This window comes from Oncorhynchus masou, chromosome 3, assembly GCF_036934945.1.
Source record: "Oncorhynchus masou masou isolate Uvic2021 chromosome 3, UVic_Omas_1.1, whole genome shotgun sequence".
Taxonomy (NCBI): domain Eukaryota; kingdom Metazoa; phylum Chordata; class Actinopteri; order Salmoniformes; family Salmonidae; genus Oncorhynchus; species Oncorhynchus masou.
In genome coordinates this window covers 21,613,475-21,634,650 of record NC_088214.1, presented here as the reverse complement: position 1 = coordinate 21,634,650, position 21,176 = coordinate 21,613,475, and the positions used below count along the sequence as shown (strand labels likewise).

At 40.1% G+C, this 21,176-nt stretch overlaps 1 protein-coding gene across 2 annotated transcripts in view; it reads left to right on the top strand.

Moving 5' to 3' along the window:
* The window catches only part of LOC135512769 (ankyrin repeat domain-containing protein 13C-like), a 28,394-nt gene that overhangs the window by 1,485 nt on the left and 5,733 nt on the right, over positions 1-21,176 (top strand). For both annotated transcript variants that reach the window (XR_010451455.1, XM_064935126.1), the window contains exons 3-8: positions 569-673; positions 14,007-14,092; positions 15,214-15,259; positions 20,391-20,457; positions 20,580-20,724; positions 21,029-21,160. Coding sequence is in view for 1 of the 2 variants with exons in the window: in XM_064935126.1 (XP_064791198.1) it covers positions 569-673; positions 14,007-14,092; positions 15,214-15,259; positions 20,391-20,457; positions 20,580-20,724; positions 21,029-21,160 (581 nt within the window). In the remaining variant the exon portion in view is untranslated. The remainder of the gene's footprint in view (positions 1-568; positions 674-14,006; positions 14,093-15,213; positions 15,260-20,390; positions 20,458-20,579; positions 20,725-21,028; positions 21,161-21,176) is intronic.

Genomic DNA, 21,176 nt, shown 5'->3' with positions numbered 1-21,176 from the left:
AGATCACTGACGTCATGATTTGACCTATTTTTTTGTTGTTCTGAGTTCCCAGTTAGCTGGAAAGTACCATAAGCCTAAGACCAGGAAATGACACAGAAGATGTGCCATGTTGCAGGGCATTATGCCCCACCTCTGGCATGTCTCCAAGTAATCCTACCAGCCATGTTTTTTGCCATTCACATAACATAATCAACATGTTCTCCAGCTCTCCTCTAGTAAATCCTCCATGTGGAATTCTTCTGGGATAAATTCCCATCCTACTGTACTGAGATCATCCTGTCTGATCTCTGCAGACTGCAGTGTGTTACATAGTCTAGTAGTCTCATAGTAGTGGCTGGTCCCATATCGAACGCCCTTCGGGTCAGTAGACGTCTTGTTACTTGACCCAATGTACTGTTATCGTCATTAACTACAGAAATGAGTATTTAATGTCCAAGTATAAAGACCATGGAGACAGGTGATTGACTTAAACAAAAACAATTTGATTTGAAAACAAAAACAATTCATCTCAAAGTAGCTTGAGGATGTTTGATCAATTGTGATGTTTGTGTGTTTGTTTGTGCTGCAGAGTGTGCCCTCCTACTCCTGGCCCATAATGCACCTGTGAAGGTGAAGAATGCTCAGGGCTGGAGCCCCCTGGCAGAGGCCATCAGCTATGGAGACCGACAGATGAGTAAGGATCTGGGGTATTTTCTATCCAAAGCAGTGTTCCTCAACCTTTTTTATATCGGGACTGGCAAACTATGATTCCTCTTGTCAGGGAGAGACAAGCTATGATTCCTCTTGTCAGGGAGAGACGAGCTATGATTCCTCTTGTCAGGGAGAGACGAGCTATGATTCCTCTTGTCAGGGAGAGACGAGCTATGATTCCTCTTGTCAGGGAGAGACGAGCTATGATTCCTCTTGTCAGGGAGAGACGAGCTATGATTCCTCTTGTCAGGGAGAGACGAGCTATGATTCCTCTTGTCAGGGAGAGACAAGCTATGATTCCTCTTGTCAGGGAGAGACGAGCTATGATTCCTCTTGTCAGGGAGAGACGAGCTATGATTCCTCTTGTCAGGGAGAGACGAGCTATGATTCCTCTTGTCAGGGAGAGACGAGCTATGGTTTTATACGGTATTATACAACGGAAGGGTCTAATCCTGAATGGTTAAAACCGCATTCCAGACGGTTGTATTCCACATGTTGCCACCGGCTAACTCTGACGTTAAAATGCCTATTTACTCTGTTCCATCTGACTTCGTAATCCGTTGTCTCATCAGCCCAACCAAGCAACTTATACATTTGATCTCCACTATAAAAAGCATCTAGACATTATTTAATGTTTCTTTTAGACTAACATTTAGTTTTCAACAGTGGAGATTTGAATAAACCTTGCTCTCTGTCTCTCTGACATTTGCAACATTGTTTCAATATTCAAATTCAATCTCCTGCAGTCCCATAGTAATGAATGTGTTGTGAGTCAGGATGAGACAGCCATGCAGCGTTTCTCAGCCAGTCGAAATCATGTTTCCGCTGGCATCATTTTTATGGAGATATATATATATATATACAAAAAATGTCAATTGAAAAAAGTTCAAACAAAACGCTGATAATCTTTCCAGCTTCAGTTTGAAGTGATTGTCTAACTGTAGTTGTGTTGTTGGCTAGCTCCTCTGAACAACATTGTCCTTATGATTGAGCACATTTTCTATGCCAGGCGAAATCATGCCTCATCAGCTTATTGTTATGGATGTATCCAAATAAATATCACTAGAAAACAGTTTATGCAAATGCAGCTACTTTGCTGTTATTCTGGCTGCACTTTTTGACGTGACTAAGTTCGCAGTAGTTGGTTAGCTAGCAGGTAAGGGATAAGAACATTGCCAGACAGTATGGCAATTGAACATTTAGAATGAACGACTAGACCGAACGTCCATAGATACAGAACAAAAAGACTCAACGACTTGGCCGCATCTCTAGCAACCCTAGATTTGTTAGAACTATATCTTTTTGAAGGATGAAATACTATGAATACATTTAATTAAAATAACGTTTTTAATGAAAATATGTCAATCATTATTTGAATATGTTGCTAACCCATTGTATAAAAGGGATAATGCCTCAAAGCTGGTGTTTGGAGGATATATTGCCAATATCTCCTCCAAACAAAACATGTAACAATTGACATTTACATTTCATATTAGGAAATCAGTCATTTGAAATAAATGCATTAAGACCTAATCTATGGATTTCACATGAATGGGAATACAGATATGAATCTGTTGGTCACAGATGCCTTTAAAAAAAGTAGGGCCGTTGATCAGGCTGTTGATTGTGGAATATTGTCCTACTTCTCAATGTCTTTGCGAAATCCTGGATATTGGTGGGAACTGGAACATGGTGTCGTACACGTCGATCCAGAGTATACCAAACATTTTCAATGTGTGACATGTCTGGTGAGTTTGCAGGCCATGGAAAAACTGGGACATTTCCGGCTTCCATGAATTAGTGTACAGATCCTTGCGACATTGGGCTGTGCATTATCATGCTGAAACATGGAGTGATGTTTGGCGGATGAATGAGCCTCAGGATGTCGTTACGGTATCTCTGGGCGTTCAAATTTCCATCAATAAAATACAATTGTGTTCATTGTCTGTAGCTTATGCCTGCCCATACCATAACCACACCACCACCATGGGGCAGTCTGTTCACAATGTTGACATCAGCAAACCGCTCACCCACACGACGCCATACACACTATCTGCCTGGTGCAGTTAAAACCGGAAATCATCTGTGAAGAGCACGCTTCTCCAGTGTGCCAGTGGCCATCAAAGGTGAGCATTTTGCCTCTGAAGTCAGTTACGACGCCGACCTGCAGTCGGGTCAAGACCCTGGTGAGAACGACGAGCACGCAGGTGAGCTTCCCTGTTGCGCTTCCCTGTTCTGTTGCGCAAACCCACAGTTTCATGAGCTGTCTGTGTGGCTGATGTGAAGTCAGATGTGAAGTCCTGGGCTTCCGTGGTTACACGTGGTCTGCGGTTGTGAGGTCGGTTGGACGTACTGCCAAATTCTCTACAGCAATGTTGGAGGCAAGAAATTAACATTCAATTCACTGGCAAACAGCTCTGGTGGACAATTGCACACTCCATCAACTTGAGACTTCTGTGGCATTGCGTTGTGTGACAAAACTGCACATTTTAGAGTGGCCTTTTATTGTCCCCCGAACAAGGTGCACCTGTGTAATGATCATGCTGTTTAATCAGTTCTTGATATGCCACACCTGCCAGGTGGATGTATTATTTTGGCATCGGAGAAATGCTCAGTAACAGGGGTGTAAACAAATTTGTGCACAAAATTTGAGAGAAATAAGCACTTTACATGTTGCGTTTTATAATTTGTTGCATTTAGATGTAATTGAACAGTGGTGTTCCATCCCTGAGTTCTTTATATAGATTTGTGTTTATCCTGTATTTGAATGGTTTCAGGTTCCCTCATGTAAATAGCCTAAAACGTTTGCAATGTTATAAAAAGCGAAGTAAGGATAATTTTTACAAATTTGACAGAAATTTGGCTGTATATTGACATCACTTTCATATATGTGCAATCGATAGACCTACCTAGTATTAAGCCATTAGACTACATCTGAGCCACTTCAATATTTGTATCTATTAGGCCTATATTCTACTATTACCTGAATGGTCACGCATTAAACTTTAGTCTAACCAATAACCTAAAGGTCATCATATTAGGTCAATGGAAATGTGGCTTAACTTGAAGCCTAGGCTACTTAATGTTTATTTAATTGTAGAATATCTGTTGGCATTCTTTATTCTCAATTTCTACCTGCCATAGGCTACAATTCATGATTTGTTGAGCAATTCCGAAAACCATTGTCATCATATCCTATTTTTAGGTCACGTTGATATAGCGAAGGTGGCAATGAGCGACTTTAATTCTTTTTCACAGTTGACACAAACTGAAGAAATGCAGAATGTACATAATCCAACATTGCATACACAATACACTTAAAATACATAACACATGGCAAACCTAATTATACAAACACTTAAATACATAATAGGCTACAGAACCTTTTTTATTTTGATGGGAAAACGTAGTGTAAAAAATATACAGTACCAGTCAAGTTTAGACACACCTACTCATTCAAGGGGCATTCTTTATTTTTTTACATTTTAGAATAATAGTGAAGACATCAAAACTATAAAATATCACATATGGAATCATGTAGTAACCAAAAAAAGTGTTAAACAAAAATAAGAAATATATGAGATTCTTCAAAGTAGCCACCCTTTGCCTTGATGACAGCTTTGCACACTCTTGGCATTTTGTCAACCAGCTTCACCTGGAATGCTTTCCCAAAAGTATTGACGGAGTTCCCACATGCTGAGCACATGTTGGCTGCTTTTTCGTCACTCTGCTGTCCAACTCATCCCGAACCATCAGTTGGGTTGAGAACGGGTCATCTGATGCAGCACTCCACCACACTCCTTCTTGGTTAAATTGTTCATACACAGCCTGGAGGTGTGTTTTGGGTCATTGTCCTGGTGAAAAACAAATGATAGTCCCACTAAGCACAAACCAGATTGGATTGCGTATCACTGCAGAATGCTGTGATAGCCATGCTGGTTAAGTGTCACCAGAAAAGCACCAAATTTGGACTCATCAGACCAAAGGACAGATTTCCACCGGTCTAATTTCATATTTCTTAGCCCAAGCAGGTCTCTTCTTATTGGTGTCCTGTAGTAGTGATTTCTTTGCAGCAATTTGACCACAAAGGCCTGATTTCTCTTAGTCTCCTCTGAACAGTTGATGTTGAGATGTCTGTTACTTGAACCCTGAAGCATTTATTTGGGCTGCAATTTCTAAGGTTGGTAACTCTAATGAACTTATCCTCTGCAGCAGAGGTAATTCTGGCTCTTCCTTTCCTGTGGCGGTCCTCATTAGAGTCAGTTTCATCATAGCGCTTGATGGTTTTTGCAACTACACTTGAATAATCTTTCAAAGTTCTTTTAAATGTTCCTTATTGATTGACCTTCATGTCTTAAAGTAATGCTCGACTGTTGTTTCTTTGCTTATTTGAGCTGTTCTTGCCATATTATGGACTTGGTCTTTTACCAAATAGGGCTATCTTCTGTATACCACCCCTACCTTATTACAACACAACTAATTTGTTCAAAAGCATTAAGAAGGGAAGAAATTCCACAATTGAACTTTTAACAAGTCACACCTGTTAATTGAAATGAGGTTATTACCTGAAGAAGCTGGTTGAGAGAATGCCAAGAGTGTGCAAAGGGTTGCTACTGAAGAATCTCAAATAAACAATGTATTTTGATATGTTTCACACTTTTTTTGGTTACTGCATGATTCCTTGTGTTTTTTCATAGTTCGATGTCTTCACTATTATTCTACAATGTAGAAAAGAGTAAAAATAAACCACTTGAATGAGTAGGTGTGTCCAAACTTTTGGCTGGTGCTGTTTGCATATATATATTTATTTATTTTTAATATATTATAGAGCTACATTATGCTTTTTATCCTATATATTCTGGAATAATTTTCAGCACGGGACATATCCTGTAACGACCAGTGGTGTAAAGTACTTAAGTAGTACTTTTAAGTATTTTTACTGAAATAGTTTTGGGGGGTATCTGTACTTCACTATTTATATTTTTGACTACTTTTACTTCCCTACATTGCTAAAGAAAATAAAGTACTTTACTGAATATATTTTCCCTGACACCCAAAAGTATTGTTACAATTTTTATGTTTAGCATCACAGGAAAATGTTCCAATTCATGTACTTAAGAAGAGAACCTCCCTGGTTGTCCCTACTGCCTCTGATCTGGTGGACTCACTAAACACATGCTTCATTTGTAATTGATGTCTGAGTGTTGGAATGTGCCCCTGGCTATCAGTGAATGAATAAATAAACAATGAAACTTTTATTTGCCTAAAATAAGCAATTTGAAATGATTTATACTTTTGATACATAATTCCTCTTAAGGATTAGCCCCGTTTTTTTCAAATGTCGCCTATAATATCATACCCAACTCTAACGGCCTGTAGCAAGGTTCTGCATATTCTTAATACCATTTGAAAGGAAACACTTTGAAGTTTATGGAAATGTGAAAGGAATGTAGGAGAATATAACACAATAGATCTGATAAAAGATAATACAAAGAAAAAACAACCGTTCTTTTGTATTTTTTGTACTGTCTTTGAAGTGCAGGGCAGGCCATAATGTATTACTCCAGCCCAGGTGCAATTTAGATTTTGGCCCCTAGATGCCACCAGTGTATGTGCACAGTTTTAGACTGATCCAATGAACCATTGTATTTCTGTTCAAACGTTTGTATCATGGCTCCCAAATGTGCCTAATTTTTTATTTTATTTAACCTTTATTTAACCAGGTAGGCTAGTTGAGAACATTTGCAACTGCGACCTGGCCAAGATAAAGCATAGCAGTGTGAACAGACAACAAAGAGTTACACATGGAGTAAACAATTAACAAGTCAATAACACAGTAGAAAAAAAAGAGAGTGTATATATACATTGTGTGCAAAAGGCATGAGGAGGTAGGTGAATAATTACAATTTTTCAGATTAACACTGGAGTGATAAATGATCAGATGGTCATGTACAGGTTGAGATATTGGTGTGCAAAAGAGCAGAAAAGTAAATAAAAACAGTATGGGGATGAGGTAGGTAAAATTGGGTGGGCTATTTACCGATAGACTATGTACAGCTGCAGCGATCGGTTAGCTTCTCAGATAGCAGATGTTTGAAGTTGGTGAGGGAGATAAAAGTCTCCAACTTCAGCGATTTTTGCAATTTGTTCCAGTCACAGGCAGCAGAGAACTGGAACGAAAGGCGGCCAAATGAGGTGTTGGCTATTGGGATGATCAGTGAGATACACCTGCTGGAGCGCATGATACGGGTGGGTGTTGCCATCGTGACCAGTGAACTGAGATAAGGCGGAGCTTTACCTAGCATGGACTTGTAGATGACCTGGAGCCAGTGGGTCTGGCGACGAATATGTAGCGAGGGCCAGCCGACTAGAGCATACAGGTCGCAGTGGTGGGTGGTATAAGGTGCTTTAGTAACAAAACGGATGGCACTGTGATAAACTGCATCCAGTTTGCTGAGTAGAGTGTTGGAAGCTATTTTGTAGATGACATCGCCGAAGTCGAGGATTGGTAGGATAGTCAGTTTTACTAGGGTAAGTTTGGCGGCGTGAGTGAAGGAGGCTTTGTTGCGGAAGAGAAAGCCGACTCTAGATTTGATTTTAGATTGGAGATGTTTGATATGAGTCTGGAAGGAGAGTTTACAGTCTAGCCAGACACCTAGGTACTTATAGATGTCCACATATTCTAGGTCAGAACCATCCAGGGTGGTGATGCTAGTCGGGCGTGCGGGTGCAGGCAGCGAACGGTTGAAAAGCATGCATTTGGTTTTACTAGCGTTTAAGAGCAGTTGGAGGCCACGGAAGGAGTGTTGTAGGGCATTGAAGCTCGTTTGGAGGTTATATAGCACAGTGTCCAAGGACGGGCCGGAAGTATACAGAATGGTGTCGTCTGCGTAGAGGTGGATCAGGGAATCGCCCGCAGCAAGAGCAACATCATTGATATATACAGAGAAAAGAGTTTAATAATTTGTTTAATAACTTTTCATGTTCAAAATTGTGCCTCAAACAATAGCATGGTATTCTTTCACAAGACTTTAAGCTTTCTGACAATATCAGATATGTCTATGTCCTGGGAAGTGTTCATGTTACTTACAACCTCATGCTCGCATTAGCCTACGTTAACTCAACCGTCGCGTGGAAGGGACACCCATCCCAAAGAAGTTTTAAGTATATTTTAAACCAAATAATTTAGTCTTACTCAAGTTGTATTTTTGCGGTAGACTCTCACTTTTAAGTTAGTTATTTTCAATTTAGTCATCATTACTCTTTTCCTCAATTGGGTACTTTTTCCACCACTGGTAATGACACAGTTACGTTTCACTTTGTAACGGGTATACTGCATGGTGTTTAGGGAAATGGTTTTGACATCTTTGGTTGTTATCTTTATGATGCGTCATTCAAACACATATAAGCCTAAATTCCATCACCATCGGGAAACCGGGTCCTGTTAGGCTGTAGACTGACCGATTGCTCTCTGGTGCTGTTTTGGGGTTGGGTTGTAGGCTGGCCCAGCTAGCCAGCCAAAGCCATGCTGGGGATTTTCTCTGCACGCTCGGTCTGCATCCAGACGTCCTGGAACCCAGCCTGGCCCAGGGCTTAGTGTGACTGAAGGTGCACTGAGCAGCTCTACAGCTGGCTGGCTCCCTGGTTCTCTGTCTGTTCACTTTAATGCCCATGCTTCTAATGCATTTAACACAGCACTCTAAACTAGAGGTCTTAATATAGGTTACATTTTATTTGTGTTGATTATGTGGATTTGTTAGGAATGCTAGTTAAGTGAAGAGTCTGTTTTTTTTAATGGTGAGAGTATCGTAGAGGGATGAATGGGCTTCACTAGCTCGCTCAGTTTTTTTTCTGTTTAATGCCTTGTTAGCAAAAAAAATCTAACTGCATAATATAAAACACTATTATAAATAGGCTAGTTTATAAAACATTCCATGCAAGTAATTGTGAAGGTTAGGCAAAACATATATATTTTTATATATCAAAATATATTACAAATCTTTATTTCCCTTCAATTAAATTCCCTGTTATATGTTGACCAGGTTAGAGCTATGACCCTGTCATCCCAACATGTATTAGTATGCGTCTCCAGTCCTGCTGTAGGGATGCTTTGGCAGACTGTGGACAGAGGTCAGGCATGGGAAGGTCAGATCGCAGTGGGCAGGGAGGAGACAGCAACTTGGCTCCATCCACACAGTACACCAAGGACAGGCAAAGGCAGCCAAACTCTAGCCAGGGACTGTGGCACTACTGTACCACTACAAGTGGTAAAATGAAAAGTTTAAAGATTTATTAGTCGTACTGTGCCTTCGGGAAGTATTCAGACTCCTTGTATTTTTTCACATTTTGTTAGGTTACAGCCTTATTCTAAAACTGATTAAATATTTTTTTCTACACACAATACCCCATAATGACAAAGCAAAAACTGTTTTTTAGACATTTTAGCTAATTTATTTAAAATATATATATAAAACGGAAATATCACATTCACATAAGTATTCAGACCCTTTACTCTGTAGTTTTTTGAAGCACGTTTGGCAGCGATTACAACCTTGAGTCTTCTTGGGTATGACGCTACATTCTTGGCACACCTTTATTTGGGGAGTTTCTCCCATTCTTCTCTGCAGATCCTCTCAAGCTCTGTCAGGTTGGATGGGGAGTGTTGCTGCAAAGATAGTTTCAAGTTTCTCCAGAGATGTTAGATCAGTTTCAAGTCCGGGCTCTGGCTGGGCCACTCAAGGACATTCGGAGACTTGTCCCGAAGCCACTCCTGCGTTGTCTTGGCTGTGTGCTAAGGGTCATTGTACTGTTGGAAAGTGAACCATATCCCCAGTCTGAGGTCTTGAGTGCTCTGGAGCAGGTTTTCATGAATGGTCTCTCTGTACTTTGCGCCATTCATCTTTGCCTCGATCCTGACTAGTCTCCCAGTCCCTGCCGCTGAAAAACATCCCCACAGCATGATGCTGCCACCACCATGCTTCACTGTTGGAATGGTGCCAGGTTTCCTTCAGTTGTGACCTTTGGCATTCAGGCCAAAGAGTTCAATCTTGGTTTCATCAGACCAGAGAATCTTGTTTCTCATGGTCTGAGAGTCTTTAGGTGACTTTTGGCCAACTCCAAGTGGGCTGTCATGTGCCTTTTACTGAGGAGTGGCTTCTGTCTGGCCACTCTACCATAAAGGCCTTGGTTGACCAAGGCCCTTATCCCCGGATTGTTCAGTTTTGCCGAGCGGCCAGCTCTAGCAAGAGTCTTGGTGGTTCCAAACTTCTTCCATTTAAGAATGATGGAGGCCACTGTGTTATTGCGGACCTTAAATGCTGCAGACATTTTTTGTTACCCTTCCCCAGATCTCTGCCTCGTCACAATCCTGTCTCATAGCTCTATGGACAATTCTTTCGACACCATGGCTTGGTTTTTGCTCTGACATGCACTGTCAACTGTGGGACCTTTTATATAGACAGGTTTGTGCCTTTCCAAATCATATCCAATCAGTTGAATTTACCACAGGTGGACTCCAAGTTATAGAAACATCTCAAGGATGATCAATGGGGCGGCAGGGTATCCTAGTGGTTAGAGCATTGGACTAGTAACCGAAAGGTTGCAAGTTCAAATCCCTGAGCTGACAAGGTACAAATCTGTCGTTCTGCCCCTGAACAGGCAGTTAACCCACTGTTCCTAGGCCGTCATTGAAAATAAGAATTTGTTCTTAACTGACTTGCCTAGTTAAATAAAGGTAATTAAAAAAAGGATGCACCTGAGCCCAATTTCGAGTCTCATAGCAAAGGGTCTGAATACTTATGTAAAGAAGCTATTTCTGTTTTATTTTTAACACATTTACAAACATTTCTAAAAACTTGTTTTCGCTTTGTCATTATGGGGTATTGTGTTTTGATTTTTTAAAATATTATTAATCCATTTTAGAATAAGGCAGTAACGTAACAAAATGTGGAAAAAGTCAAGGGGTCTGAATACTTTCCAAAGGCACTGTATGTACGGGATACGCATAGGATACATCGTCCAACAAAATGCTTACTTGCAGGCTCCTTCTCGACAATGCAACAACAATAAGAAATAGCAACAACAACAAAAAGAATACTAGGGCTTATTATTAACATGTACAAAAATATAAGCGCAACATGTAAAGTGTTGGTCCCATGTTTCATGTTTCAGATCCCAAGCATCTTCCCATATGCACAAAAAGCGTATTTCTCTCAAATTTTGTGCACAAATTTGTTTACATCCCTGTTAGTGAGAATTTCTCCTTTGCCAAGATAATCCATCCACCTGACAGGTGTGACATATCAAGAAGTTGATTAAAGTGTGTGATCTTTACACAAGTGCTGGGGACAATAAAAGGCCACTCTAAAATGTGCAGTTTTGTCACACAACGCAACGCCACATATGTCTCAACTTTTGAGGGGTCGTGCACTTGGCATGCTGACTGCAGGAATGTCCACCAGAACTGTTGCCAGATAATTTGAATGTACATTTCTCTACTATAAGAGGCCTCCAATCTCGTTTTTAGAGACTATGCAGTATTTCCAACCTCAGACCACGTGTACCACGCCAGCCCAGGACCTCCACATCAAGCTTCTTTACTTACGGGATCGTCTGCGACCAGCCATCTGGACAGCTGATGAGACTGAGGAGTATTTCTGTCTGTAATAAAACCCTTTTGTGGGGATTTTTTATATTTTTGATTGGCTGGGCCTAAGACCACCAATGGCTGTGCTGCAGCCCAGTCATGTGAAATCCATAGATTAGGGCCTAATTCATGTATTTCAATTCTTTGATTTCCTTATATGGACTGTAACTCAGTAAAATCATTGAAATTGTTGCGATTTGTTCAGTGTTAGAGACAGCTGCAGAAAGAGAGTGATGGGTCATTACACGAAAGGAGTGCCTTTTGGTTTAACTTGGTGGAAAAAGATGTTCTCACATAATTCTAACATTCTGTCAGAAAGAGCACGTGTTCAACTTAATAAAAACATGTTTTTCCATCTCAAGAGGTTACATAAAACTTGACTATAGTAAGTGTCAAAGTGCCAAATAAAGTAACAGGGTTGACCATTTCATCTTAAATCAGCAATCTGTCCCCTTGTGACAGGAGGAATGGAAGCTTGTTGTGTGCAACAGGGAGGGACAATTGAATGCAAGTGTCACATTTAAAAAAATATATATATATTTTTTTTAACTTTTCTAGCTAGTCTATCTATGGGCAACAGAGTTGACGTGTTATGCTCGACCTGCTCAGTTTTCCAACACACTGATCAAGGTTACTGGATAGAAGATAGAGATATCACTCCAATTATAATTCTTTGCAAGATAGCACACTTTTTGAAATCCATCCAGAAACTCATTAGGGGTGTTGTATCACTGAAGTTCAGCATGTATTTAACTGTGCAGTGTGTAAGGTGACTCGTGTCATAGGCAGCCCCCCCTTTGTACTCTGCTGCACCACAGAGCCACAGTCTGGATTTGCTGGCTGCATCAGTGTTTGAGCAACTGCCCCTAATAAATAACTTTTGATTTAGAAAACAGCCTATGTGGCATCGATATGAGTCAAACATATACAGTGGGGGTGGGAAAGTATTTAGTCAGCCACCAATTGTGCAAGTTCTCCCACTTAAAAAGATGAGGCCTGTAATTTTCATCATTAGGTACACTTCAACTATAACAGACAAAATGAGAAAAAAAATCCAGAAAATCACATTTGTAGGATTTTTTATGAATTTATTTGCAAATTATGGTGGAAAATAAGTATTTGGTCAATAACAAAAGTTTATCTCAATACTTTGTTATATACCCTTTGTTGGCAATGACAGAGGTCAAACGTCTTCACAAGGTTTTCACACACTGTTGCTGGTATTTTGGCCCATTCCTCCATGCAGATCTCCTCTAGAGCAGTGATGTTTTGGGGCTGTTGCTGGGCAACACAGACTTTCAACTCCCTCCAAAGATTTTCTCTGGGGTTGAGATCTGGAGATCTTTGGATGCAACTCAGCATTCTTTGTTCTCCAAACACGACGAGTTGAGTTTTTACCAAAAAGTTATATTTCGGTTTCATCTGACCATATGACATTCTCCCAATCTTCTTCTGGATCATCCAAATGCTCTCTAGCAAACTTCAGACGGGCCTGGATATGTACTGGCTTAAGCAGGGGGACATGTTTGGCACTGCAGGATTTGAGTCCCTAGTGGTGTAGTGTGTTACTGATGGTAGGCTTTGTTACTTTGGTCCCAGCTCTCTGCAGGTCATTCACTAGGTCAGCCCGTGTGGTTCTGGGATTTTTGCTCACTGTTCTTGTGATAATTTTGACCCCACGGGGTGAGATCTTGCGTGGAGCCCCAGATCGAGGGAGATTATCAGTGGTCTTGTATGTCTTCCATTTCCTAATAATTGCTCCCACAGTTGATTTCTTCAAACCAAGCTGCTTAGCTATTGCAGATTCAGTCTTCCCAGCCTGGTGCAGGTCTACAATTTTGTTTCTGGTATCCTTTGACAGCTCTTTGGTCTTGGCCATAGTGGAGTTTGGAGTGTGACTGTTTGAGGTTGTTGACAGGTGTCTTTTATACTGATAACAAGTTCAAACAGGTGCCATTAATACAGGTAACGAGTGGAGGACAGAGGAGCCTCTTAAAGAAGAAGTTACAGGTCTGTGAGAGCCAGAATTCTTGCTTGTTTGTAGGTGACCAAATACCATAATTTGCAAATAAATTCATTAAAAATCCTACAATGTGATTTTCTGGATTTTTTTTCTCTCATTTTGTCTGTCATAGTTGAAGTGTACCTATGATGGAAATTACAGGCCTCTCTCATCTTTTTAAGTGGGAGAACTTGCACAATTGGTGGCTGACTAAATACTTTTTTGCCCCACTGTATTCTATTGTCAAAATTGACTACAAAGTGTAAGTGGGATAACTTTGGTTTTAAAGTCAGTAGTATCAGGCAAAACCCCATTGGATTACTGTTACAGTATATCACTTGGTTGAATGATTTATCTCTCTGTCATTGACTGGCTGGGTATCTCCTTTTTCTTCTCTGGCTCAGACCTCTCACTGTCATTGAAGCGTGGGTTTACAAAGCTCATCTTCTTTCACTTTTAGGTTTCGTGTTGTGTAACGCTTTTGAAAGTTGCTTTTTGCAAAAATCATCTGCCCTTGTATTCCCTTCTTCTGTGTGTGTGGTCTCAGGGTAGAAACTTGCACAAATAGAATATCTAGGCTATGGAAAATATTGTCTTTGTTTTGTATGGTGTTGTATAGCAGTGCCTTGCTATGGCTTTGTTGTGATCTCCTTCTTCTCACATCTTCAGTCACAGCCATACTGCGAAAGCTGAAGCAGCAGTCCAGAGAGAGTGTGGCGGACAAGAGGCCCAAGCTGCTGAGAGCGCTGAAGGAGGTGAGGCTTTGACAGCCAACTGGGCTAGCCTGCTACAGCATCCGGTTATACATAATGTATGGCGTGCACAGATCCTTTGTCAAAGTACTTGAGCTGCGGTTAATTTATTTTTGCCAGTAGAGTGGAATAAATTGAATATCTCCAAACCTATTTGACATGCAGTCGGGTCCGAAATTATTGACCTCCTTGATAAAGATGAGCAATAACGACTGTATAAAATAAATAATACAAATACCTAACTATATTGTATGCTCCAAACAATTGAGAAATTGTATTATTTTATACTAATACAATTGCTCAGAGAAAGAGATTTTGTTTAACAAGTAATACTTTTTTTCTCAAAAAGGTAGGGGTCAAAATTATTGACACCCCAAAGATTCTTACAAATAAAGTTTAGCATTAGTATTAGTATTTTGTCCCATATTCCTAGCACACACACAGTGACTACATCAAGCTTGTGACTCTACAAACATGTTGGATGCATTTGCTGTTAGTTTTGTCAAAGATCATACTGCCAAGACATGCTAATCTCCAGTGTTATTGGTAATGGTGAAAGGTTAGCATGTCTTGGGGGCAGGATCTTTGACCCTCTAACTTTCTCACTCATCATTATTCATTCATCATTATCTATAATCATGGTAGCATCCACATTAATGTAGAATTTAGATGTTTAGAAACATATTGTATTCTTATTTACAATTAAGGTGGCTCCAAAATGACACTAATAATATTACTTGTTAAACAAAATCTCTTTCTCTCAGCAATTTTATTAGGATAAAATAATATATATTTTTGCATACAAAATATCTCTATCTGTATGATTTATTTCATAAATTAATAATTGGTCATCTTTATCTAGGGTGTCAGTAATTTCAGTTTGTTTGTTCCATAGCTAGTAGTAGTATCAGTTCACTACCACTATCCGTCCATAGCTTTCTTTAATCTTTCTCTCCAACCTCGGCATCTGTCCATAATAACACCACCAAAATACATTTTCCCCCTTTTAAAATGTTTTTAACAATTTACAACTATAAAGGAACTTATTTGTGCATTTTGTTTGATAGTGTGTGGCTTGCATGACAATATAATAATGTACAACGTTTTTTTTTAAATCTTCATAGCTTGGTGACTTCTACTTTGAGCTTCACTGGGACTTTCAAAGTTGGGGTGAGTCGCCGCTACATGATATGCAATACATTAAGATAAGCTGCATCGAGCCAACATTTCCTTTCACACACTCTATTCATTGTTATTCTTAGTGCAGGACACCTTCGCCAGGTAGTTTCATTCTCCACTCTAATTAGCCTGTATTTAAAAATACAAATAAATGGTCTGTTACCGTTCTATCTTGGCTGTGAGTGTGGTGTGTTAATTGCTTAGAGGGTTTGTGGTGCTCTTTCGGCTCAGGGATTTGTTAAAGAGATTGTTCGGGATTTTTTTAATTTTTTTATGTCTCTGCATGCAATATGAAAGAAGTTAGTGGTAGTTTTGCGACGTGGGGGGGGGGGGTGGACTGTGGGAGGGGTCTCGAATTGTTGAGAGACAGCTATTGGAGAACTGTGGGGGGATCTTGGAGGGTTCGTGTTTGGGTTCGTGGTTTTTGGCCTGGTGGGAGAACTGTCAACGTACCCTTGAGCAGGGCATTGACCCTGGATGCTTCTGTGTGTCACTCTGAATGGGAGTCTGTTGGATGACCGGTATGGTGTAGTTGTTGAGCGGCTTCACTGCAAGTATATTGTATGTTTTGGATAGTCAATAAAAAAAATAAGTTAGAGGTAGTTTTGCGAGCCAATGCTAACTGGCACTAGCTTAGCACAGGGGTTTATATTCGGGGGCCCCCCATCCAGCATTGGTGAATATCCGGCACGTTCCACGTATATTTCTATGGGCACAAGAACTGTTCATGACAAACTGTTCACACCCCTCTTGTTAGTGGAGAGAATTTTGCAGGTTTAAAGTTTATTTCCTGCCATTCTAAACATTTTGCCATGCCTAATGTGTATTCATGTAATATTTCAGTGACAAAAGGCACAACAGAACATTGTACTGTCGACACCCGGTTTGTTGTTTATATTAAAATTGTTTCATTAAATAGATTTTAATCAGAGCTAATGTTTTGTTGCTAAGGATTCCATGACGCGGTTAGCCTTTACGACTGGGACTGCAAGTTTGTGTTACATTTTTTTGCAAGGATTCCGCGAGTGCTAGCTGGCTGTACTACAGACACCTGTTGTCGTCGTGGGAAAGACTCATTGTTATCTTTTCGTAAAACAACTGGTTGCAGTAAAGAGCCAACCTGGATACTAAGGAGATCCTGAGGGAAATCGACGAGTACCAACAGCTTTACGCTATGGAAGGAACAACATACTCCCTCACAAAATAACTTTAACCTGACAAAAAAAAGAAAAACAGATTTATCTACAGACACGGACAATTTACTTGCCGTTGAAGTAGAGGCTAGTGCTCTGGCTGGAATTCATGCAGCGCTGGAAAATTGTGTGAGTAGGTAGCAGGGCTGAGGGAGAGTTTGGAGTTCAGCCAGAGTGAAATTCTCACCCTCCAAGGAGAAAACAAGGCACTCACAGCCAAGGTAAAAATCCACAATTCCTACATGGATTGTCTACTCGGGAAAACAGGGTGATGACGGAATCAGTACTAGACATACAAAGTCATAGCATGTGTGAAAATCAATTTTTTTCTGGGATTCCTGAGGACGCATCCAATAATCCAGAGGGCGCGAGACCTACGGGTCCCTGACCGATCATCACAATGTTTAAACACTACGAACAAAAGGAGCTAATCAAAAGCAGGGGAAGGGAGCTTAAAATTACCAAATTCAGTCTCAATTACCGATTTCCAAGGGAGATAAACGAACATCGTAAGAGACTGTATCCGGTACAAAGGCAACAAAGGGAGAAGGGTAAGCGTGCCTTTCTCATTGTGGACAAAGTCTTTATTGATGAACAGCTATTCCGAGACAGCTCCATAACACCATGGCTGTACTACATTCTACAGGGACTTCAGGTTACAAAAAAAGAAAGTATGGGAACTGTAAAAACATTAGAAATAGTGGATATTTGGAGACTAAAAAACCCCGACCTAGTGAGATAAACATGAAGGAAACTTAATCATGCTAGTCGTCTTGACTACTTTCTTGTCTATTTCTCTCTTGCATCAAAGGTCAAAAAAGTTTTAATAAGAGATAGAATGCGAGGGGATCATCATCTAATTGGCATTCACATAACTTATAGATTTTCCACGTGGACATTGGAAATGTAATCAAAGTTTACTGGAGGACAACTTATTTTTAACTAAGACAAAATTATTTATAACTGAATTTTTCCAGTATAATATAGGTTCAGCAAATTCCCTTATTGTTTGGGATACCTTTAATGTACCTTCAGAGGCCGTTCAATTCAATATTCATCAATAATTTAAAAAAGCCGTTTCTGGCTAAAGAGACCAGACTAACAAGGGAAATCCATGAACTAATAATAACGATACTAATGAGATACAAAATAAGTTAGAGGATAAACAAGAAGAACTTGTGGAACTTATTCAAGAACATTCTAATGTAATCTATTACAAAAATAAAGCAAACTGGATAGAAAAATGCACAAAATTCTTCCTGAATCTCCAATACAGAACACTAACAAAAAGCCTTTGCAGAATCTCTTTACCTTTAGACGGAGTCATCTATGATTATCCTAATTATATTTTATAAGAGGAAACTAATTATTTTAGGCAGATGTTCTCTTTTCCATCTCATCCTCTCCCACTGAATGAATATTACATTCAGGAATTATTTCCAAATAAAATGAAAAATGGATAATTAACAAATGTACAGAAAGATCAGTGCGAAGGCCAAATTTCAGAGGAAGAACTTTTTGAGGCTATTGAATTTTTCAGCCTGGAAAAACCCCAGGGCTTGATGGCATATCGGTAGATGTATGTCAAGCCTTTTTTGATATACTTAAAGCTCCATTGTTAGATTGTTTTAACTACTCCTATTGAAATGGTAGTCTGTCAGGTACTCAGCAGGAAGGTCTGATTTCACTATTATTAAAACAAGACTCGGATGGCAAATATAAACACCAGTCTATCTAAACAACTGGAGGACCCTTACACTTCAATGTAGTGATGCAAAAATACGTGCCTATCTATATAATGAATATAAATTAAGGTGGGTTGAAATTGTTAAATATAAAAGCACTAAACCTCTCTCTAAAAGCTTCACTTATTCAAAAGTTTTACTTGAACCCTAAATGGTTCTCAAGTAGATTACTAAGAAAAGCTCATCCGTTGTTTAAAAATTGCCTTTTTGCCTCTGTGCAGTTTGCCATGTCTCATTTTCGATTAATTGAAAATGATACTTTGAAAATATTTTCTCTCTTTCAAACAAGCATTGCAGAGCTGGCTACAATTTCAAATTCATCCCTCTGAAAAGATAGAACAAATATTTCAACAAATATTATGGCTGAATTTGAATGTGCTGGTTGATAAAATACCTGTATTTATAGGAAAGATGTTTGAAAAGGGTGTTTTGTTCTTAAACGATATTGTAAATTGGAATGGTAGCGTTATGTCCTTCGTGGAGTTATCAGAATTGTACGGGAAAGTCTGCTCGCTCAGAGTACAACCAATTGATTACAGCATTACCCCAAAAAGGGAGGAGGCAGGTGGCAGCAGGAGGAGGTAGGGAACTGGTCTGTAAAGGATCAAAACTGACAGAGAAATAAATAAATAGAAAAGTATACCAGTTTCATTTGAGGACCAGGATGTTGACAACTGTGCCTTACAGATTGCAAAATAGTTGGGAAGAGATTTTTGATGTACCAATTCCATGGTACAGAGTGTACGCAAGATTCAAGACCAAGCTTTTCAGCTAAACTGCACATGGGGACAAAGATCGTACTTTTTGGGGAGATGTCTGATGAAACAAAAATAGAACTGTTTGGCCATAATGACCATCATTATGTTTGGAGGAAAAATGGGGAGGCTTCCAAGCCGAAGAACACCATCCCAACCATGATGCACGGGGGTGGCAGCATCATGTTGTGGGGGTGCTTTGCTGCAGGAGAGGCTGGTGCACTTCACAAAACAGATGGCATCATGAGGGAGGAAAATTATGTGGATATATTGAAGCAACATCTCAAGACATCAGTCAGGAAGTTAAAGCTTGGTCGCAAATGGTCTTCCAAATGGACAATGACCCCAAGCATACTTCCAAAGTTGTGGCAAAATGGCTTAAGGACAACAAAGTCAAGGTATGAGAGTGGCCATCACAAAGCCCTGACCTCAATCGTATAGAACATTTGTGGGCAGAACTGAAAAAGTGTGTGCGAGCAAGGAGGCCTACAAACCTGAGTCAGTTACACCAGCTGTGTCGAGAGGAATGGGACAAAATTCACCCAACTTATTGTGGGAATGTTGTGGAAGGCTACCCAAAACGTTTGAACCAAGTTAAACAATTTAAATATATTCAAATACTAATTGAGTGTATGTAAACTTCTGACCCACTGGGAATATGATGGAAGAAATTAAAGCTGAAATAAGTCATTCTCGCTACTATTATTCTGACATTTCACATTCTTAAAATAAAGTGGTGATCCTAACTGACCTAAGACAGGGAATTTTTACTAGGATTAAATGTCAGGAATTGAGTTTAAATGTATTTGGCTATGGGTATGTAAACTTCCGACTGCAACTGTATATTCCTAAAAAGACGAAATATAAAATTAGTAGCTGACATGGGCTGGTTGATCTGGACATTTCTGACAAGGTATGCAATGACTAACGTGACAAGAGGAACTGACGATGCACTAACCAGTTTCGATATTGCACCACGTACTTTCTACTATTACAAATTTCAGGATTAAGTTTAAAGCCAGACTGAGTTCCTTTAAAAAATAAAAGTAAAAATTGAGGGGGGGCTGACCCCCACTGCTGACCCTTCGGGGAGGGCCCCACAGTTTGGGAACCACTGGCCTAGTGCAACGACTGGAAGTCTAGCTGTACCTGAAGACTTCATCTTTGCCCTAAACTAGTTAGCATTGGCTGGCGAAACTACTTCTAACTTCATCATACTGGATACAGAGACAACAATTGTAACCACGAGTTCATCTGACTCTGGGTAATTAGATAACTATCCCTTTAAAGACCATGCATTGCCTAGCCACTGGCCATGTTCATTTATATACCGCATAATGATACCAAATATTATCTCTGCAGTTTATCTTAATGAATCTTATCCGTTAACTACTGTTGATCATTACATTTTATTTCTCGTGTCTCATAGTGCCCTTGCTCTCCCGTATTTTGCCATCTGATAACTGCAAGATCTACAAGCAGGGGATCAACATCAGGTAAGGCATCACATACACGTTTGCTACAAGTTGTGAGGATTATAGCTGGCGTGTGCAACCACTCATCTCCCAGAGTTAAGCCATTACACTCTTTCTCCTTCTCTCTTTTTCTCCTTTGACAGACTGGACACAACTCTGATAGACTTCTCAGATATGAAGTGTCAGAGAGGAGACCTCAGCTTCATCTTTAACGGAGATGCTCCGCCCTCCAAGTCCTTCTATGTCCTGGACAATGAGCAGAAGGTGTACCAGCGGATACATCACGAGGTGATCTATATGGTTTGGTCCCATGTCCTCCAAACCACCCAACCTCACATGAATGTGATCTATATGGTCTGGTACCATGTTCTCAAAGCTACCCAACCTTACATGAATGTTTGTATTGCCCTGGCAAAGGTTGATTGATTGAAAGCTCAGCTATTGTTACAATGAATCATATTTTTTTTTCTGGAATCTAATGTGTGTGGAAGTTCTTTTTTCACCATGTCACCCATAAAGATAATGGGACCTATTGAATTCTGTGATGTCATTATGATGATGATTATGACGACTGCCTGATGTGTCCCTGCAGGAGTCTGAGATGGAGACTGAGGAGGAGGTGGACATCCTGATGAGCAGTGATGTCTATTCTGCCACCCTGTCCACCAAGTCTATCACCTTCTCCCGCAGTCAGATCGGCTGGCTCTTCAGGGAGGACAAGACGGTAAGCGCCCCTCCCG